This window comes from Castor canadensis, chromosome X (genome assembly GCF_047511655.1).
Source record: "Castor canadensis chromosome X, mCasCan1.hap1v2, whole genome shotgun sequence".
In the NCBI taxonomy this organism is placed as follows: Eukaryota; Metazoa; Chordata; class Mammalia; order Rodentia; family Castoridae; genus Castor; species Castor canadensis.
In genome coordinates, this window is record NC_133405.1 from 84,368,099 (window position 1) to 84,390,789 (window position 22,691).

Here is a 22,691-nt window from a genome sequence, read left to right on the forward strand (position 1 = left end):
AAATGGGAGGAAAGGGAAGGGTGAGGGAGAGGGAGAGACAGGAGGATTGTGAGAGCTTGTCCCAAACATAAAGAGGGAGGGAGGAAAAGGGTCTCCTGGAGGTGGGGCAACTTCGCCTTTGACTCCCTCGTCCTTGCTCCTTTTCTTTGTATCTCCTAACTGACCTTTCCAGTCAGTTACTGACTCTTCAAATTTTTGTAAAGTCTCATAACCTAATTCCCGATTCAGTTTTCTACCATTTCCATTCCTTAGCCTAGGCTCCCCCTAAAATGCCTGCTGAGCTTGAGTCAGAGGCAGCAGCAGGACTGAGGGCACAGATGAGTGGACTGGGAAGGGAGGACGAGCCAGTAGTAGCAGGCAGTACTGACTGTTTAATGCTACCAGAACCTCTGAGGAAGCGCGGGAAATCTGACTGGAAGCTGGAAGCATTTGTCCAGCAGCTCTTGTTACCAGGTGCTAAGTCCTACATCCTCTGCACTTACAGGTTGTACACGTTTGAGTGTCAAGTGGGTCCCCACAACCGCAGCATGTGCGAAGCCATGAGGCAGGAAGTGAGAAGTAGGTAGGCGACATTTTCTCTGTTAGGTTGGTCACTCTTTTCAGAACTTGATACTACAACAAATGCAAGAGGGTCAAAATTTGGCGCAACTTTTAATATTATGCTTCATCAAGGTGTTCTGCCTTTCAGAACTGAGAGTCAGGATTATTGATGTTTAATATGAGTTTACATTTCATTTATATTTAGGCTTTTAGGACTGAACTTCTTGCTCACCTTGGTTTCAGTGACACCACTCTTTCCTGGTTTTCCACTTACTTCTCCTTCATAATCTCCCTCCCTCCTTTCCTTCCTCCTGCCCTCCCTCAGCCACCATGGGCACTCTAGACCAGTTTTCCACTACTGAGCCACACACCCAGCCCTAAGTTTCTCTTCTGTATAAACCTGTGGTGTTGGTCCTGAGTTCTGGCCTCAGGCTTCTCAATATAAGTCCTCAGGTGACTGGAACCACTGCAGCTAGTGTTCACACCCCTAAATCTAACATTGTCCTGGACATCATCTGGATGTCCCTCAATTTTAACTGTTCCCAAAACCCTCCTCCTGTATTGTGTGTTCTTAACGTTTCTTCCTCATCTCACACTGGAAGTTAGTCACTGGCCTCCTTCTTTTGCCTAAGCATCTCTCCTTATAATTGCAGTAGCAATTATATTATATTATATCCCATAATTCTTTTTTGAGGTAGGTGTGGCTATGTAGCACAGGCTGGCCTGGGACATAGACTCCTTTCTAAACTCAGCATCCTTCTGTCTCAGCTTCCCGAGTGTTAGGATCACAGGTGTGCATCACCGTGCCTAACTCCATAATGTTGCAGTAATCTTTTGAGAGCTGTCAGAATGATGTCCTTCTGCATATATTTTCTCAGTCTCCTGCTTAGAAGCTTTTGATGGCTCACTGTCTGTAAGTTGATGTCCACATTTTGTGCAAGGCCCCTTAAAGCCTAGCCCCAACTTAGCTTTCTTGCTTCCTTGTCTACCATAGTCACCTAATCTCAACTACATGGATTCTGCAGTTTCATAAACACACACTGCTTGTGTGTGTGTGTGTGTGTGTGTGTGTGTGTGTGTGTGTGTGTGTCTTTGTCATTTGCTTCCAGTCTAAACTGGAGCGCCCCAAGCCCAGTTTAAATGGCCCCACTCAGTGGGGCTTTCCCTGAAGTCCCTCTTCTACTCCCAGATGCAAGCATACATTCTCCTGTGATCTGTGGCACTTGCTCCTTTCCCTCTGTATGTGTCACACTGGATTATATGGAGTTGTTCATATGTGTACAACTCCTTCTGTACTCTGAGATCTTGCTGGCATGAACTGTGTCTTATCTCTTGTCTGTGCAGGATCCACAGTAGGACCCAACACAGGGTGTGCCTGAATTTGTTCATTCATTCATTCAACATATATTTGTTTAATGCCTGCTCTGTGCAAGATGTCTTTTTAGGTACTGGAGAAAGAGGCTCCTGGCTGTCATTGAGAATATAGTTTTTCATTGAAGTGAAACATGGTGGTCACTCCTATGGTCATTAGGTTGGTGTTGATTGCTGGGGGCAGACCCAGTCATTCCTTTTACTTTTTATTTTTGGTGGTACTGGGGCTTGAACTCAGGGCTTACACCTTGAGCCACTCCACCAGCCCTTCTTTTGAGATGTTTTTTTTTTTTTTGAGATAGGGTCTCAAACTATTTGCCTGGGCTGGCATTGAACTGCGATCCTTCTGATCTCTGCCTCCTGAGTAGCTAGGATTACAGGTGTGAGCCACTGGTGCCCAGCATCCATTTATTCCTCTTGACATGAAATGAGCCTCTCACTTTAAGGAAACAATAATATTTGTTGTCAATAATAAAATTCAAGTTTTCCACAAGACTCTGGGTTCAATCCTCAACATCAAATTTTCAAGCAAAAATTGGAAGTATGGAGCTGGGTGCTGGTGGCTCACGCCTGTAACCCTAGCTACTCAGGAGGCAGAGAACAGGAGGATCGAGGTTCAAAGCCAGCCCCGGCAAACAGTTTGTGAGACCCTATCTTGAAAAAAACCCATCACAAAAAGGGCTGGCGAATGGCTTAAGTGGTAGAGCACCTGCTTAGCAAGAGTCAGGCCCTAGGTTCAAATCCCGGTGCTGCCAAAATAGCTGGAAGTATGGAAAGCATGTATCCACCACTGTGTGCTTCACAGTGTTGTAGTATTTAGATGTTTTTCAGGAGATGAGTGGTGATATTAGTAATATGTTTTCTTGTGTTGAATAGTGACATGTCAAAATTCAAAGATTTGCACAGCCCAGTGAGCCAGAATTTCCAAGTGGCCCATGCATGCCATTACAAAGTCACACATAGGTAGAATATTCATGTATGGGTAGTGATCCATTCAAAGTACAAGGTAAACAGGTCTGTTGTAGTGAATAGAGGTATGAGAAGGTCACTGATAGGGTTTCTGATTTTACAAGAGACTACCATTTGTCCAAGTTTGGTTTATGTCGTGCTTTATATATGGTTTGAATGTGCCTTCAGAGGTTCCTGTGCTGTATGCTTGGCCATTACACTGGTTCTGTTGAGAGGTAGTAGAACCTTAAGAGTTGGAGGACCTAGTATAAGATAATCAGGTCACTGGGGATAGTGCCCTCAGAACGTATTAATGTGGTGCTTGTGAGGCCCTAGTTATTTCCTTGAGAGTGGATTGTTAACGAAAGAGCAAGGTTGGCTCCTGAAGCTTGCTGGCTTCCTGTCTTTCTCTGTGACTGCTCTGTGCCCTCTTGCATGCCCTCTCACTATGGTGCCATCCTCCATGTTGTGATGTTGCCAGAGGCAGATCTTGGACTTCTCAACCTCCAAAACCGAGCTACAAAACCTCTTTTCTTCTGGGCTGTGGTGGCCCCCACCTGTAATTCTAGCTATTCAGGAGGCAGATATCAGGAATATCATGGTTCAAAGCCAGTCCAGGGAAATACTTCATGAGACTAGAAAGCACAAGACACTGAGCTCAAACCCAGTACTGCCAACCCCCCCCAAACTCTTTTCTTATACATTTCCAGCTTCAGGTATTTTGTTATAGTTAAAGAAAATGGACTAAGGCCTAGTGGTAATAAGGAGAAGTACTGCTATTACCTAAAAGACTTTGTTCCTTCATTTTCCAACTATGTGTCTGTGTGAGGACCAAATTTCTTTTTTGTGTGGGGGGGAGCAGTACTGGGGTTGAATCTAGGGCCTCACACTTGTTATGCAGGTGTTCCAGCACTTAAGACACACCCCCAGTTATCTTTTGCTTTTAGTTACTTTTCAAATAGGGTCTCACACTTTTTGCCTGGGGCTGGGCTCAGCCCTTGATCTTCCTACTTCCACTTCCCAAGTAGATGGGATTGCAATCCATGGTGCCCAGCCAGGACAGAATTTCTTTATATCCTCTATCAAAACAACAAGCACACAGGACAGTCCAGCTGCTGTCTATTAAGTCAGACATTAAAGAGATTTGCAAAAATGTAAAATAATGGCAATTTTCAAAGCATTTCTTTTTTTATGAAATGTAGCTGTTTTCATAAAATGTTTATTAACATGTTTATTTCTGTAACTTAAATATTTAAAATGTAAGTCTTAATATCTATATAATATACAGAAATAATGCTATTTGGGGTCAATAATTAAGATTGCAAGAGGGGTCCCAAGACAAAGATGTTTGAGAAGTGCCACCTTACATAATCACAGCTTCTCCCAGAGGCTCTCGCTCATCTTCCTCCGCCTTTAGATTGAAATCCTCTCAGCCACTGAGAGTACACATCAGAGGGCTTGAGTCTTCTAGAAATGGCTTTGGGTCATCTTATCTCAGGCCACCTACATCTAGGATGGTTCAGGGATGTGTAGGCATACCCAGGGGAAACAGCTGCATTTCTAACAGGCTAGCGAGCAGTTGAATTCCCCTTCTAAGCTCTAGCTTTGGCAGTGGCAAAAGCTTCACGTGTTAAATTTGGAGGGAATTTTGCCCCGGCATTGGTGGGGATGGAACTCAGGGCCTTGTAGACACTCTGACAAGTGTCTACCACAGGGCTACACCCCCAGCCTAAATTTGTAGTTTTGAGTAAGACAGTGAAGAAAGAGAGCTGCCTGTGCTGTCTCATACCTGTAATCCCATTGGAAGGCTAGGCAGGAGGAACTTGAGTCTGAGGCTATCTGGGATACATAGTGAGACTCTGTCTCAAAAAATAAGCAGATTAAAAACAAAGAAAGGGAAGAAAGAGAACCAGGCATTTTTGCATATGCTGTAAAATGGAATCCTTTCTGCAACACTCTGGATACTGTCAGTGATGTGCTCTGCATGGGATTGCACTGAAGGCCGTACAAAGACGGAATGATGCCAGTTTTATTTTTAGGGAGCTCAGGATTCGCTTTGACAGAGAAACTCTCCAAAAGACATTCTGTACATTTCTAATATATACTAATTGTAGATTTGTAGGAAGTTGCAAAAAGTAGAAACTCCTGTGTGTCCGTCCCAAGTGCATAGCATAGCATAACATCAAAACCAGTAAATTAACAGTGGTTCGGTGGATGCCATCTTTCTGTGCCATTTTATCATATGTAGATTGCCTAATTGCTATTGCAATAGGGATCCACAACTGCTTTGTTGCCACAAAGATCTGCTTTGTGCCATCCCACAGCCCTTTTGCATTCACAGAATTTTCAAATGGTAGCTTTATTGAGATACAATTTCACGGTTTAAACTTTCTTTTAAAAGAGTCCAGTTGAATGGTCTTAGTATATTGAGAACTATGTATCTATTACCACTATCTTACTCAAGAAGCATGTAATCACCTTAAAACCATGCATACCCACCAGCACTTACACTTTTTCCTCCGCCAGTCCCCAGAAGCCACTAATTTGGCAATACATATATATTGTCTACTTTGGATATTTCACTTAAATGAATTACATAATATGTGATCATTTCTGTCTGACCTTTCTCTTAGTATAATATTTTCTTTTTGAAAATAACTTTTTCATTGATAAAGAAATTGCATATATCCATCAGATTCAAGTTTTGAAATTTTTTTCAGTGTTTTCAAGTTGTCCATGCCATACTGCATATCAGTGCTTTACTGCTCTTTTGGGCTGAGTAATAGTTCAGTGCATGAATAAGTACATCTTCTTTTATTATTATTGTGCTAGGGGTACATTGTGACATTTACAAAGTGCTTATAATATATCATAGTTGAATTCACCCCTCCATCTTTCTTCTTTATACCCCCCTTCCCCCATTCCTGGAATAGTCTCAACAGGGCTCATTTTTCCAGTTTCATACATGAGTACGTAGTATTTCCACCATATTCACCTCCTGCACCCTTTCCTTATGTCCTCCCACCTCCCACTGGTACCAATCCCCAGACAGGACCTGTTTTACCTTCCTGTTCTGTTTTTGAAAAAAAAAAGACATTTTTGTTTAAGATAGCTATACAGGGAGTTTCATTGTGACATTTCCATGTATATATGTATTGTAACCTGAATAGGTTCATCCCTTCTATTTTTCTCCTTTCGATCTTAGTCTCCTCCTTACGGTGATTTCAACAGGTTTAAAAATTCTATATTCATTCTTATATAGGAAGTACATCAACCATATTCACCTTCTTAACTTTGTTCTTTTACCCTCCCTCTCTCGTATGTGACCTTCCGTTAGTGTGGCCTATTTTTCATGATATTGCTTATATTTGTATTGGGTCTCTATTCCACACATGAGAGAAAATATGCGGTCTTTGGCTTTCTGATCCTGGCTAACTTCACTTAAGATGGTGTTGTCCAGTATCCATTTACCTTTAAACCACATGGTTTCATTCTTCCTTGTGGCTGAATGAAACTCCATTGTATATAAATACAGTTTTTTAATCCATTCATCAGTAGTGGGGCATCTTGGCTGTTTCCATAGCTTAGCTGTTGTGCATAGTGCTGCAATAAACATGGGTGTGCAGGTGCCTCTGGAGTAACCTGAGTTACATTCCTTCAGGTATATATCCCTAGGAGAGGAATTGATGGATCATATGGCAGTTCTATTTTTAGTTTTTTGAGGAGTCTCCATAATAGAGCTTGTACTAATTTACATTCCCACGAACAGTGTATGAGGGTTCCTTTTCCCCCATATCCTCGCCAGCATTTGTTTGTGTTTTTGATGGTAGCTATTCTAATAGAAGTGAGGTGGAATCTTAATGTAGTTTTAATTTAATTTGCATTTCCTTTATGGACAGGGATGGTAAGCATTTTTAATGTGTTTTTTAGCCATTTGGACTTCTTCCATTGAAAAAGCTCTGTTCAGTTCATTTGCCCATTTCTTCATTGGGTCATTGAATTTTGGGGAGTTTAATTTTTTGCGCTTTCTGTATATTCTAGTTATCAAACCCTTGTCAGATACATCATTGGCAAAGATTTTCTCCCATTCTGTGGGCAGCCTCTTTGGTCTGGTGACCATTTCTTTTGTTGTGCAGAAGCTTTTTAGTTTCATGTAGTCCCACTTTTCAATCTTTTCTCTTAGTTGCTGAGTCATTTGAGTTCTATTTAGGAAGTCATTGCCTATGCCTATTAACTCCTGTGTATTCCCTGCTCTTTCCTGCACAAAGTTTCAGGTCTTATATTAATTATATAATTAATTAATTATATTAATTAAGGTCCTTGATCAACTTTGAGTTGATACTTGTACTGGGTGATAAACATGGATCTAGTTTCAGATTTCTGTGTCCAGATAGCCAGTTTCCCAGCAACATTTATTGAAGATGCTGTCATTTCGCCATTGTATGGTTTGGTGCCTTTGTCAAAAATCAGGTGGGTGTAACCTCGTGGATTCATATCCAGGTCTTCTATTCTGATTCACTGCTCTTCATGTCTGTTTTTGTGCCAGTATTATGCTGTTTTTATTGCTATGGCTCTGTAGTATAGTTTGAAGTCGGGTATTTGTGATACCTCCAGCATTGCTCTTTTTGCTTCTCTATCCTTTGTTCATTGATGGACGTTTGAGTTGTATCTTCTTGGCTCCTATAAATCCTGCTGTTGTGACCATTTCTGCACAGGTTTTTGTAGGACACATTTTGACTGCATACCTAAGAGAGGACTGGCTGGGTCACACAGGAGAGGACTGTCTAGGTCACAGGGCAACCCTGCCTTTAGGTTTTGAGGAACTCACCAGCAACTTTTAGAGCTGCAGCACTGTATTCCAAGCTGCCACCCAGGGTGCGCGTGGCTCCGTTTTCTCCGTGTTCTTGCCAGTACCTGTGATGGCTCATGATTTTGATGGGCACAATCCTAGTGCGTGTGGGGTGGTATCTCCTTCATGGATATGGTTTGTATTTTCTTAGTGACTAATGATGTTGAATATCTTTTTATTTGCTTATTGGCCATTTTCTTTTGAGAAAGTCCATTCAGATCCTTTGTTCCTTGTCCCTCAGCCTTATTAATAAGCTATTTTTAGGACAGTTTTAGGTTCAAAACAAAATTGATCGGAGAGTACAGACAAGTCCTCTTTGTCTTCACATACCCACAGCTTCTCCCACTATGAGTGTCAGTACCAGAGTGGTGCATCTTTGTAATACCACGTCATTAGCTTACCTTAGGACTTGCTTTTGGTGTTGCACCCTCTATGCATAGGGACACCGTATAATGTCATACCTCACCACTGCAGTATCACACAGAAAATTCTCACTGTCCCAAGCCCTCTGAGCTCTGCTTGTTCTTCCCTCTCTCTCTCCAACCTTTAGCAAAGCAGCTAAACTTTTTTGCTGTGTGCATGGTTTCACCTTTTCACGATATCATACAGCTGGAATTATATGGTACAGGACCTTTTTGGATTGGCTTTTCAGTTAGTAATGCACATTTAAATTTCCTCCTTGTCGTTTCCTGGCTTTATTGTTTGCTTTTTTTTTTTTGGTGGTCCTGGGGCTTGAACTCAGGACCTTAGGACCCCATGCTTGTTAGGCAGCAGCTCTATCACTTGTGCCAGCCCAAGCTCACTTCTTTTTAACCCTAATATTTCATTGTCTGTGCCACATTCATTTTTCCATTCAAGTGTTGAAGAACATTTTGGTGGCTTCCAGTTTTTGTCAGTTATGCACAAAGCTGCCATAAACATCTCTGCACAGGCTTTAGTATGGATGTGAGTTTTTTGACTCATTTAGGTAAATGCCAGGAAGTGTGGTCTCTGCTGTATGGTAAGATTGTGTTTAGTTTTGTAGGACATATGGCTTCCAACTGCTATCTTGAATTCCATGACAGTGAGTGTTCCCGCTGCCCCACATCCTCACCGTCTACGTGGGAGGCATAAGTAAGAGGATCGTAGTTGAGGTCAGTCCTGGGCAAAAAAAGCAAGACTACACTTGAAAATTAACTAGAATAGAAAAAGTCTGGGAGCATGGCTCAAGTGGTAGAGTGCCTGCCCAGCAGTGCCAGGCCTTGAGTTCAAACCCCAGTACTGCCATAAGAAAGTTCTCTGTGTATTTTGGATTGTGGGCCTGTATCAGATGTATCTTTTGCAAGTATTTTCTTCTAAACTGTTTCTTTTAAGTTTCTTGTCTTTCAAAAGAGCAGATGCTTTTAAAGATATTGTTAACAAAGATCACCTTGTAAGTTGTTCTTTTCCTTTGTGTGTGCAAAGTTAACCAGGGTATGAGACGGGGGCACACACTCAGCCTAGAATGTGTACCCCTTCGCAGGCTATGTCTTTCTAGACTTCTGAGGATGTGTTGACGTCTTTCAAAGTTCCCGGTGGGTATGTCTTTCTCCAATGTGTCTTTGTCCTGTTTTTTTTTTTCCCCAATTGTTTTGGTCACCCTCTTGCTAAAGTCAACTTGCCAAGCTGCCTCTGAGCCACTACAATTTTAACTCATTTCAGATGATTGTTTTTGCCAAATACCCCAGTAGCAGTGCCATTTTCATGGTAAGGACAAGACAAACCCTAAGCATAAGCAAAGTAGACAAGTAGTGAGGATTCGCTGGGGGTGGGGCCTTGACAGACTCCAGCCACATTTTACCCCCTTGGTGTCTGCTGACCTGTTGCTTTGCACAGCTCTTGTGATTGTGAGGTTGTTGATTTTCAGTGCTGCTGTGAAGCTGGGCAGATGGTGATTGATCAGGATGACTTCATACACAAAGGCCACTGCTCTTACTGAGGTTCATTGTGTTTTTTTTTTTTTTTGTGAATACACAGCTCTCACATTGTTAGGTCTTTAGTTGATTAACAGAATAGTTGCAATACATATACCTGAGGAAAGAGTCATATCCAGAATATATAATGAAATTTTATAGCTCAATGGTAAGAGAAATAACCCAACTAATTATTACCAAAGTCCAGTCAGTACCAAGAGTCATCAAGAAAATGCACGTTCAAGTTGTACTTCAATACCACCACACACCCATTCGAATGGCTAAAATGAAAGAAATAAAATTATCACATGTTGACATGAATATCTATGAATAGATGAATGACTACACACCGTGGTGTATTTATGTATTGGAATATTAGCAATAAAATTAATTGCTGATACATGTGACAATGTGGATGAATTTTTCAAAACGTTTGTACAGACTGAGTCAGACACCATAGTATGTTCTGTGTGATTCCATTTTAAGGAAACTTTAGGAAAGTGTGGTGTTTGCATTTGTACATTTTCTGTAAGGAGCACACTACTACGGAGTGTATTTTAAAGCGAAGGGTGTATTGGCTGATAGTCACAGAAGTGCAAGGTCAAGGGTATCTGGTGGTAGCCTTGTTGGCAGGTGGTGCAGGGCATCACATGGCAAGACACAGGGTACTTGTGACTGTCTACAAATCTCTGCTCTCTGTCCTTCTTCCTATAAAGTCACCAGGATTCAATCATTGGGGCTCTACCCTAATGGCCTTATTTAATCTTAGTCCCTCCCAATGACTGTACTTCTTAAATGCCCCACTTTTAAACACCCCCACCTCTTAAGCACCCCTACTTCTAAACACTGCAGTTGGATTAAGTCTCCACCCTCACAGTACCTCACAGTGGGGCTTAAATTTTAACACAGGAACTCTGAAAGGACTCACACTCAAAGATATTCAAAGCACAGAAGTGATAAAAAGTAGATGGTATCTTCACGGCATTCATTACTCCGTCCTGTTCGTCATTTGCCTCATTACCAGAAAGCTTCACAGTGCCTAAAAAGTGCTATCCAACTACATTCTAGAATGAGTGAAAAAAGTGAAGAAAGAACGTAGACCAATAACAAGGTGATAGACAGCCCTCAAAGACAGCATGGAAACTTACAACATAGTGGCATCCTAGACAAGATGGGGAAGGCCTGGGCACCTGAAAGAATGAGTTCAGTGGTTTGAAGCACTGTAGTAGAATTTAGGATGATAAAGAAACAAATGTCCCAACCTATGACAAGCATTCTGAGTTATCTGTCCATTCTTTGGGGTCTAAATGTCAGCCATTTCACTTATTTATCTGAAATGTGAGTCTTTCTTGGCACTTCCCTAAGTACAGAGGCCAAATACGTAGCACATTCTTTCCATGAAGAGATGTTTATTTAGGCTTACTAGTAATTTGAGTGTGATTTGTCAGCATTGTCTGTCTTATTGTTCTGTGACATGAGGTACTAATACCTACCTTTGGGCAGTTGGGTGGAGTAAAGGAGAATGCTTGTGGAAAGCCCTACCTAAACTTGCAAGGCCTGTGCAGCTGTGAGACCACATTTGGAGCCGAGACATCTGGGGAATGAAAAGGGAATGAGTGCACCTCCTTCCTTAAACTATCCCTTTATGTCTAAAACACTAGAAATGTTGGCATTTGTAGTATTTGTGGTTTCTAAAATATTCAGCTTATTGTAGACGACAGTTAATAACCGTGCCTTGCTTGGCTCAAGTCAAAATAAAGAAATCCTGGTATGTGTGGAAAGCGATGCAATGAATATTTTCACTTAATTTCCCTGGATGTCACAGAGAGCAGGTCGGAATTCTGAGTCTGTCTTTTTTTTTTTTTTGCTGCTGCCTGAAGAGGCCAGAGAAAAAGAATTGTTTTCCATATTTGATCCAGTTTTGTATTCTTTTTTGTTGAGGAACTATGGAAGGATTTGAAGGTGGCATATCCCCTCTCACATTTATGTGGCCCAGATTCCAAGTGGAAAATGTGATTGTAGAGCTTAGAAATTATGAGATGCCCTTGTCACCTGACCTGCAGTCCCCAGACTCTGTAAAACTTCATTATTGTTGTTTAATTATTATTATCATTACTTTCAGTGATGTGTTCAAAGAGTAAAGACTGTAAATTCTGAAAATAAGACTCTTGGAAATGGGACATAGAGGAGGGGGGCGGGAGAAAGGGAGGGGGCGGGGGCGGGGGAAAGGGGGGAGAAATGACCCAAACACTGTATGCACATATGAATAAAAGAAATAAAAAAATTTTTTTCATCCTTCCAAAAATCAACCCCCTCCACACTCTTCATTGCCCATTCCCACTCTTCACCCTCAACAGCCACCAGTCTACTTTCTGTCTTTAGGAATTTGCCTGTTGTGGATATCTCACTTATATAGTCATATAACACATGCTCTCTTGTGCCTGTCTTCTTCCACTTAGCATAACGTTTTCATCCATGTGTAGCATACATCAGTACTTCATTCCTTTTCATGGTTAAATAATATTCTTCTGTCATAGTTAACTATTGAAGAGCACCTGTGTGGGAGGCTACTATGAATATCCAAGTATAAGTAAAGTCTTGCCATGTCATCTGTTCCAGCCACATGCATGACTGTGTCTTACGTGCTTGTGCATAACTGCAGTGGCCTTTCATTGAGAGGAATGGCTGCTGTTGCCAGCCCTCTCTCCATTTGCCTTAGCCTGAGAACAGATGCTGAGCTCTCTAAGCCACTTACCTTCTAGAGGGGGAGGGGGAGAGAGAGGAAGAAGAGGAATAGGAGACCAGGGAGCAAAAGAAGAAATGAGGAAAAGGGAACCGAAAATGACTAGCAAGCTTGAGCTTTCCCAGAAGATGATCGAATGGCTGAGCTTAGTTGATGGAGCATGCAACTCGAAATTTAACCACATAAAAGTCCCTGGGGAATTGTATTGAAAAAAGGTACTATCTGCATTAGTAGGTCTAGGGTTGGCTGTGACCATGTGCTCTTAGTTGATGATGCCATTTCTGGCCTAAGACCCACTCTCAAGGGTCAAGAGTTTAGCTGGGCCTCTCACTGAAGGTAATATTTTAAAATTTCAAGGAAGGAAATTTCTGTAAAGTATAGTAAAATGTGGTTTCTTTCTTTCTTCTTTTTTTCTTTCAATACTGGGGATTGAACTCGGGGTCTTGGGCTTGCTAGTCAAGCACTCTATAATGTGAGCCACGCTCCCACCCCATCCCTTTTTGCTTTTAGTTTTTCAGGTAGGGTCTCATGCTTTTGTCTGAGCCCCCCCACCTCAGAGGTGGGCTGAGATCCCCCCACCTCTGCCTCCTGACTAGCTGAGATTACAGGTGTGTACCAACATGCCTGGCTTTAAATATGATTTAATTTTAGACTGTCATTGAACCTTTGTAATGAAAATTCGAAATCATTGACTAAAAATAGAAGCATTTATCTGGCCAGGTCACCCTGATTTTGTTCACTGATCACTGCCTTGGTGAACACTCTGGCAACAAGCTAAATCTGTTCCTCTGCCCCTCACCAGGCTTCCATTTGTTTAATGTGTAAGATGTCTAAGTGGTACCCATGTTGTCGTGGAAAGGGCCCTGGAGAGGCAGACAGACCACCTGGCTCCTAGTCCCAGCTGTGCCAGCTGGTCCTAAGACCTTGAGTTCCACATCTATTAAAGGATCTAATTCTTTCTTTGTAGAATGATTGTGTATGTTTGTTTCATGAAAGGTGAGAAAGCATTGTAGACCATCATGCATAATGGTGGCTTGGTGAAGCTTAGGGATACTGTTTAGAGAGCACCATGAAATCATTTCAAGGTTAGGGTAAGACAGGCCAGAGAGGAGAGGGGTCAAGTATGAAGACAGGTCCCATCCCTTTAAGGACTTCACTAAGCTGCTCCCTCCCCTTGTCCTTGAACTTGTAGTTTGACTTGCTCAAGCTTTCTTTTGGAGAGTTGATCTTCCTGCCCTGAGTGTCCCCTTGTTCTTGTCCTGTCTGCTCTCCCACAGAGCAGGAGATGGGTCAAAGGTCACCTGCACTGACTCTGTCTCCTGCTCCCTCCCCTGCAGGTTACTCCTCTGCTGTTCAGAAGTTTTCCCAGACGCTGCAGTCCTTCCAGTTTGACTTCATTGGAGACACTCTGACTGATGACGAGATCAACATTGGTACGTGTTCCCCACCCAGAAAGGCCTGAGACCAGGCAGCCTCTCAGTGTGTGGAGACAGAGCACCTGGACATCTTCTTCATCCATGGTCCAGGGCCAAGACCCTGGGAGACTGCTTAGGACTGGTAGGAAATGTTCTCTGCTAGTGCCATCCCCCCACAAGCAATCCGGACACTTCAACTGACTCAGCCTGCAGGGGGACTTTTTTTTTAAAGCATCTAGTGCTTGAAAATAGATAGTTCATAAATGATAAAGAGTGATTTGTTTATTTTCCAAAACCATCTGGAGTAAGGTTCTTTTAAGGAACAAATTCCCCTACAAAGTTGAAAGTTAGCATTTCTGTAAGTACAACTTTTCAGGCAACAGGCAATTGCCTTCTCTTTCTCCTTCAGCTAGAGCGAACTAGCGAAAGACGAAGGGATATTTTTGTGAGAGTAAGACTGATGAGTATTTTGATTAAATATGCCTCTTTAGCTGGTCAGGTAGATATTTGTGTCTCCTTACTGATTCCGCTTCATTCTACTTCTGCAAATCTATCCCGTTCCAAGGACGTGACTTATTTAAAAGTCAACATCCTGGGTGGAGTCAGACAGCCCTATAACCCTATAGCTTACTAGCTGTGTAACTTTGGCAAGTGACTTGACTTCTTTGAGTGTTAATTTTTCTCATCTGTAAAATGGGAATGAGAACACTCAGTGCCAGTGTGCACAGTGCCTAATGTTAGCAATTTCAGGATTATTGTTAGTATAAAATCTGATTTTTTTTCTTTTTTGTGGTACTGGGGATTGAACCCAGACCCTTGCATGTGCTAGACAAGAGCTCTACCATTTGAACTATGCCCCAGCCCATGTATCTTTCTTAAAATAACTGTTGTTTCACCTGTGAATTGTTGACCTTGAAGACTGGGAACTGTGTGATGCATGCAGTTCCATAAATGCCTGTTTTCTATTGTAAGGATCTGTTAAAACAGGTTCTCATTTCCTCAAAGCCAGTCAGTCACCAGAGCTTCGAGACCTTTCCTATGTCATCCTTCCTGTTGAACTTTGCTTCAACTCTCCCATCCCTCAGAGCCTCACCACAAATGTCAATGAAAGCCATGCAGGAAAAAGAGGGCATGTGAGCTTGAGCATAATGACTTGTAAAGAAAAATAAAAATGACTCCCTAGCACTGCCAGATTCCCATGGGTGTCTGTGGGCTCCCTGAGAGCTGTTGGCTGTGACATCTTTGCTTCTTACTGTATGATTTACAATAACTCTTTAACTCAGTTACCATTTGCCTGCCAACTTCAGAAATGCCTAATTATCATCTGACCATTGCTCTGAGGGATACTGACTCAATGAAGTGACTTTTGTTAATGGGAACTAAATAGATTTTTGCAAATTCATTGGCCTATTGTAGTCACTGTCCTTGTTGGATTTGCCAGTTTGAAAGCTGGGATTTGTACTGGTAGTGAGAGGGACAGCCAGTGCTGTAACAGCTGAGGCCGAGGCTTCTTGGAGGCTTTGGGAAGAAGTCTTGGGGACCTTCCTGAGATGCTGTGGCTGTGAAAGAACAGTTGCTCCTGAAGCTGAGATGGTATGGGGTACCAAGCCCTTGTACTGACAACATTGACCTCCAGTCACTGCATCTCTGTTTCACTGGGAAAATTGGTAAAAGTAAAGTTAAGATAGAATTTGGGGTGCAGTTTTAGATTTCACACTATGTGAAGAGGGCCTTTCCACGACACTTTTCTCATGATGGCTCCAAGAGGTGACTTGGAGCATTAACCCCACTGTAGGCAACAGTTTTCTAGAAGGGATGGCAGTGATTCTAGAGCACATAGGGACACCTGAGGCTCCTCTGAAGAGTTCCTTCTCTTGGGGATCAGCACCAGGACCTACCTGAGCAGTCTTGTGTCCAGCAGGGACAAGTGGGAGGCTGAGTCTCATTGCCCAGACCGTGGCATTTGTCCCTGCTTTAGAGCAAAACATCTGTGCCTTCAGTGAACATTTCCTGGTCTTTTTCTCTGCTCCAAGGGCTCAGTAGCCAAAGGAAATACCAAGTGTTAATGGAGTCTTGTGTCTGCTTCAGACTTAAGTTTTATATATTAGCTATGGTATCTTGGAGATGTTACTTGAACGTGTTGAGCCTCTGTTTCCTCTTCTATAAAGTGGAGGGTATAGTCTACTGCACAAGGCTTGTGAGAAGTACATGAAGTAATGCCTGTATCACCTGGGAATCTTAATGATCCGGAGTTCACAATCTTAGTCTAAAAGAATCCGAATCTCTATAGTGGAGCTGTGGAGCCCGGGGCCCTGATTTCGACAGTCATCTTGATGTTAGTGTGTGTATTGGACCCCAGGACAGGGCTCAGGCTCTTTTCAACTGTGCTTCTTGTATTGTCAGTGTCTCCCATCTGCCCAAGCTCAAGTAAAGCAGCTGTTTAGATTGGACTTCCATGTAGGAATTTGCTTGAAGAATGAGAAGTGCGAATTGAAAGAGTGAAGAAGCTGAGACTCTTAGAGTGTTTGCCAAATACATTTTACATAAACTTAGGAGTGGGGGAGGGATACCAAAGTAGTTCATTTCCATTCAACAGATGGAGAAACTTGGCACAGAGGTAGGAAATTGGTTTTGAGAGCTTGTTTGGAGGTTCTAGCAGGGGAGCGCAGCTACTCGTATACCCTTGACCGAAGAACGGTCCTCCTCTATCGGGGATGGTCGTCCTCTTCGACCGAGCGCGCAGCTTCGGGAGGGACGCACATGGAGCGGTGAGGGAGGAAGGGGACACCCGCCTAGCCAGCCAGATCAGCCGAATCAACCCTGGCGATCAATGGGGTGACAGATGTCGCAGCCAGATCGCCCTCACATCCGGAAATTGGTTTTGGAAGGTCCCACACAGCTTGATAACTGCCAGTTTTTTTGTGGTACTGGGATTTGAACTCAGAGCCTCATGCTTGCTAGGCAGGCGCTCTACCACTTGAGCCACTCTGCCAGCCTTTTTTTTGTTGTTGGGTATTTTTGAGATAGGGTCTTGCAAACTATTTGCCTGGGCTGGCTTTGAACCATGATCCTCTTGATGTCTGCCTTCTGAGTAGCTAGGATTACAGGCGTGAGCCATCGGAGTGTAGTGTTAACTGCCAGGTTTACTACTGGAACCTGTGTCTCCAAAAGCCCACTTGATTAATTTAACAAATTTTTATTGAGCACCTTCTATGGACCCTGTCCTCACAGAGCTTCCATTTAGGTAAGTTTTAAGAGGAGCTTTAGGCAAATGACTTTCTGTATGAACACAGTTCCAGGAACTTAAAAGAAGAGTGTTCCCACATGGGCTTCAGAGAATCTCTGTCCACTTTTGTGAAGATCCCTGATAGGTATTTGGTCAGTGTTAAATAGGTAGAGTATCCACTAGGTAGGGGCTGTAGACCAGGGATTCAGAGACATAGAACACACCTGCCCCCAAGGAGCTGGTGGCCTGTTGAAGGAGGAGTACTTATTACAGACTATGCAATGTGGTAAGTACTACAGTAGGGATTGGCTTGTGGAAGTCCCTCAGGTGGATTGGTGTGTGTGTGTGTGTGCGCGTGCGCGTGTGCGCACGCATGTTGGGAGGAGGTTGATGGGGAGAATAAACAAGGAAGGCTTCTAAGAGAAGTGATATCAGTATCAGTTCTAGGACTAGGATGAGGCAAGTCAGGTGGGCAGGACTCAGATTTTAAGGAGGCACTCACTCTCAGGTTCATGCAAATGCAGGTCAGCACCCAAGAGTGAATATGCTTCCTTACATTTTGTAGCCAAGGTCCCTCACTTGCTTCATGGTCTTGGATTTAGGAAAAGGCTGGCAAAGAAAACAAATACAGAGTGAGATTATCTTTTTTGAAACTCTAAGTAATTGAATGTGACTGGAAAGAGTGGAGAGGATTCAGAGCTAAGATAGGCAGGTGTGTAGAGTCTCGACATGTGATAAAAATAAGCAAAGTAGGCTGGATATAGGATGCTAATTTATACTCTGTCCTGCTGACTTAAAGTGGGGCTGGGGTTTGTGGCAAACAGCCACAAAAATCTAAAAGTGGCATCTCCAGATAGAGTTCAACCAGTGATTGTTGCCATCTGAAAATATGGGCCCCATGTAGCCAGACCATCTGCTTTTTCACTAGAGCAAAATATCCAGAAAGTTTATGCATAATACTTCTTTTTAAATGTTAGCAATTAAGTCAGATTTAAAGCACTGTGCAGACCAGACAAAACATACATGTTAGCTAAATATAGTGAGAGGGTTTGTGACACCTGGGCTAGATGGAGAAGGGTCTGTAATACCTTATAAAAGAGTTGGGCTTGTATGTTGAAACCTGTGGGGAGCAGTGCATGGATGAGATAATGAAGCAGAAGCCAGACAGATTTCCTTAATCTCAAAAACCCTGGGATTATTTGGTGGGTTTCATTGGAGGGCCTCATATTTTAAACCCTGAGTTTCAGTTTGTCGTTATCAGAGCAGAGTGCATGTCACATTTCCACTTTAGTCATCCTAACATACATGAAGAAATTCCTTTGTGGACCAAGTAGATTTAAGGTCAAACTTGCAGATAGAAAGTTTCCTCAGCCCCCATTACTGCTTTCTAGGAGCTGAGGGTTCAGATAGTTTAACATTGTGGTAATGTTAAACTCCCCCCACACCCCCCCTACCAGCATGACTGTTTCGAATTGCTGAGCAGTCCATAGCACATCACACGTCTTTTGAGATACAGCTGAGTCCAAGAAGTGGCCGCTCAAGGACTTTTATGAATGTTCTCCTGTGAAACCAGTTGAACTATGTTCAGAGGTAGCAAAGGTTGGTTGTTTTAGTCCTGGAGATCAGGCATCTTAAAAGGGGATGGGACAGTGAAAAAGAGAAATATTAATATAAAAGGTTGTGTTAAAGTAAGGAGCCATCAGTGTGGGGAAGTCTTTGGGTTGTACAACACCACTCGTGGAGTGTCTTGAAACTCCTGAGCACGTATGACAGTGCTTGTTTGTTATCCACAATTAACAAGAGGTGAAAACTAGCTGAAAGACAAAGAACAGGGGAAAACTCTGAAACCCAAAAGGGTGTTCATTGTTTTCTAGTAAAACACAATTTCTCTCTTTTCACTAAAGTTAATCTCAAAAAATATTCTTGATAAAAACAAAATGGAGCTCATTTCATGACATTTGGTCTGATTATTTACATAGTTGCAGCAATAATGGTAATTTATCTGATCATTTTTTAAAAATTTTATTAGCATATAATAGTTGTACAGGGAGACAACTGTGATACTCTCATATGTGCTTAAAATATATTTTAGTTAGATTTACCCCTCCGTGGTTCTCCCTTTCCCCCTCCCTTCTTAGAACAATTTCAACAAGTGTCATTCTTCTATTTTGTATGGATGCAAAAGAAATCTACCATATTCCCCCCCATTCCCCTTTCCTTGGGCCCAACCACCTCCCACTGTACCCACCCCTGGAAAAGTCTTCTTAAGTTGGCTTTGCTAGAAGTTTTCATAAGGAGTTTCAGGTTGGACTTTTAAGAGCCTTTGAGTCTAGGAAGCCAAGCCAAGAATTCCCTACTTCATCTCACCTGCAGTACTTGTAAATTTAAGTGGATTCCACTCTATTCCAGGTTCCCTATATCTCCTAAGGTTTCTGGACCTGCCTGGATGATATAATTTCCTTCCTCGTCTGTAGGGCTGGGAGCTCTCTAAGCCGGGAACAGGTACTGCAGCAGTTTTCCCAAGAGGGATTTATGTGCTTTGGCTCCATAAAGCCAGCATTAAGTCCTTGCAAGGGTCTTCTGGTCACACTTGATTCAATGAACATAACTTCAGATGTCATTCTAGGCAGGACCTGGTTCTTATAATCAATATTTCTAATTCCGTCCTTGTAAAAACAGGACAGATTCTTATTAAGCCTATGTAAATAATTATATTGCCACAAAAATAAGAATATTTAAGAAGTTATTAAATCTAGAAGGGGATTTGGAAGTTAGAATAAGATTCATGTAAGTTTACAAAAGCATGGTCTATTAAGTTATTATAAGTGAAACGGTTCCTTATAAATAAAAAAGTAGGACAATAAAACCTCAGTAATGTTCCAGACAAAACCCACATCATCGTCAGTTCCTCAAGTCCTATGTTTTCTGCTTGTTCATGAGCTAGCAAGTCTCATATCCGTACTGATGCTTGATCAGAGTTCTTGAAATCCTTATTCATGTCATTGGTATGGTCTTGTGAGACCATACCATAGCAGTTCCTCCTTAAAGGATACTCCCAGCAGCCTCTACACAATGTACCTGTCATTGTCCTTTCCCATGGGCTCTGGGAAGTCCTTCTTTGTTAATAATGAAGCATGCTGGCTTATAGCTGATTGCAAAGGCTTTCATGGGATCATCATATTAGGACATAAAAAAGTGCACTGAGCATGGTAGAGCACTTGCCTAGCAAGTGTGAAGCCCTGAGTTCAAACCCCAGTATTGGAAAGAAAGAAGGAAAGAAGGAAGAAAGGAACTATTGCTAGATGAGGCAAGAGTGATATTTTCAGAAGTAGAAGATCAGATCAGACAAAATTTCATTACAAGAATAATCAACTGGAAAGGACACATGGTTGTGACTGTGGCACACAAGATAAAAGTCAGTATCTTTTTTGTACAGTAAAGTTTGTACAAAAATATCTTTAAGCATAATCATATTTTCAAAGAAATGTGGATGTTATGTCTAATTTAGAATGATGGATATAATCTTTTTCATTTGGAGACAGTGTTTTGGTATGTAGCCCAGGGCTCTGTAACCTAGGCTAGCTTGGAACTCTCTGTGTAGCCCAGGTTGGTCTCAAACTCATGATCCTCCTGCCTCAGCCTCCTGAGTACTGTACCACCACACCTGGTGGATACAATCTTTATAAAGAAAAAAAATTTTCAGCTAAAACACAGTAATTTCGACATGATATTCCATGAGCACATGAAGCATATAGTTAGAATATATCACAAATATATCCAGAATATCAAGTAAAGAGATTCACTAATCTGCACTAGGTCCTAAACATCAGTGTATTAGTGAATTTACCTTGGTAAGTGATAAGACTCCCCAGTTGAAACCACTGGTTTGAAGATACTAATTTCAAAGTAAGGAAGTAAGTTTGAAAATTAATTAACATTTTAAAATAACTGGAATTATAAGCACTGTACTATTGTCTAATAATAGGCAGGGCTACACCAGGAGTTTTATAAATAAAAACAGGCCGTTGACAGGGCATTGATGATTCTCTAAGAACTTCCTGTATAGCACAGAATTTACGAAATATGTGTTAGAAATATTTTACCCAGTTAACCTAAGAAGGGCTAGATTTGTCTTCTGAGTTGACAATGCTTCTGGTGCAACTCAGATAATAAAACTGAAAGTGTCAGAACTATACACTGGTGATCAAGGAAGCCATTGTATTCTCAGCCATTTAAAAGAGAAGGAAGGAAACTTGGGGTGTTGCAGAGGCAAGTAAACAAAGGAGTCACCTGCAAGTCATCTGGGAGCCTTGAGGAAGGGTGGAGATAGGTCATGTGAGGAAAGGGTAGGCCTTTGTAGTTCAGTCATCTTTCAGAACACAGAATGAATGGTGAGGGATTTTGTGCCAGTCACTGCTTTCCTGGAACCTAGGGCTCTGATCAGCATTGTCAACAGGAAGTAATCCAGAGTGCTTCAGAGGGCTCTTGGAGGTTCAACAGAGACATCAAGGGCATCATTGTAGAGTGAGGAGACTGCTAGAGATGAGTCTCATCCTATTTTATTCTCATGGACATTTGCCCTGCTTCCCACCTGACTGATTTAAACACTGCAGGTTAGGGTCATATAAGTGATATGAATGATCTCCAGGCACTCCTGTGTTTAGTTGTAATCATATTATATGTATAATTTTCATGTAAAAATTTTTGTATGTTTGTTTCATATAGTGTGACACCACATGCATTTTGCTATGTTCATAAAATTTTGTGTAATGTTTCTTTTTAGTAGTTATGGTAATACTCCATCAAGTGGTTGCACTTAATTATTCCTCAATCTTTGGACATTTTCTTTTCAGTTACTCATTATCACTAATGTCAAATCCTCCATTGTACAAAATGGTGTATCGTCTTTGTTGGCAATAATGGCACCGATAAGTTTCAGTTCTTACTGCACCCTTAAGCTTCTGTTTTCCAGGGTCATGGTCCTGCCTCCCAGGGTCACAGTCCTGCCTCAAGTCTAGCCTGAATCCTCCTTCTGCCCCAACCTCCAATCAGCGTGAACCATAAGATCCTAACCAATCAGATCATGCTGAGTCTCACTGAGGGGTATTTAAGCCCCTGCCCCTCTCTCCCTCTCTCTCTTGGCTCTCTCTGCTCTCTCCCTCTCCCACCCGGCAATAAAGAATCTCTTGGGTAGATCACTCCTCTCCACATGGTCATTTTGGGGCCTATATTTCCTTACAGTCTTATAGTCAGGGTTAGTTTTTAGGCATGGTTTTCAAGAAATGAATTTACTAGGTAAAAGACTTTAAGCAATTTTAGCCCTTTAGATCTGTATTGTCAGTGTTCATCAGAAATTTATGACACTTTGGAAGATAGTGTAATAGTGTAAAAAAATTTACTAGGTCTTGCTGAATGTTGATATTCTCACCACGAACATTGTCATGATGAATGATATAAAACCCAAGAAGCATCTGACATAGCATCTTTCCCTTCTCGCTTTTATCAACTTTTTGTTTTATTTCTTTCTTTAAAATTTATAGGAATAGCCAAGTCTTGCTTTGGTGTTATGGAACTGCTGATATTTCTAAAGCCGTGCTTGTGGTGGGTGGGGTTAGTGGATGTTACTGTTGATGATGGTGTTGGCAAGGGTTATGCAGACCTGTGCTCT

At 42.0% G+C, this 22,691-nt stretch overlaps 1 protein-coding gene across 1 annotated transcript in view; it reads left to right on the forward strand.

The window, feature by feature from the left end:
• Ophn1 (oligophrenin 1) overlaps nucleotides 1-22,691 on the forward strand; it is a 297,092-nt gene that overhangs the window by 78,801 nt on the left and 195,600 nt on the right. The window contains exon 3 of the mRNA XM_074062757.1: nucleotides 13,720-13,815. Coding sequence (XP_073918858.1) covers nucleotides 13,720-13,815 — 96 coding nt within the window. The remainder of the gene's footprint in view (nucleotides 1-13,719; nucleotides 13,816-22,691) is intronic.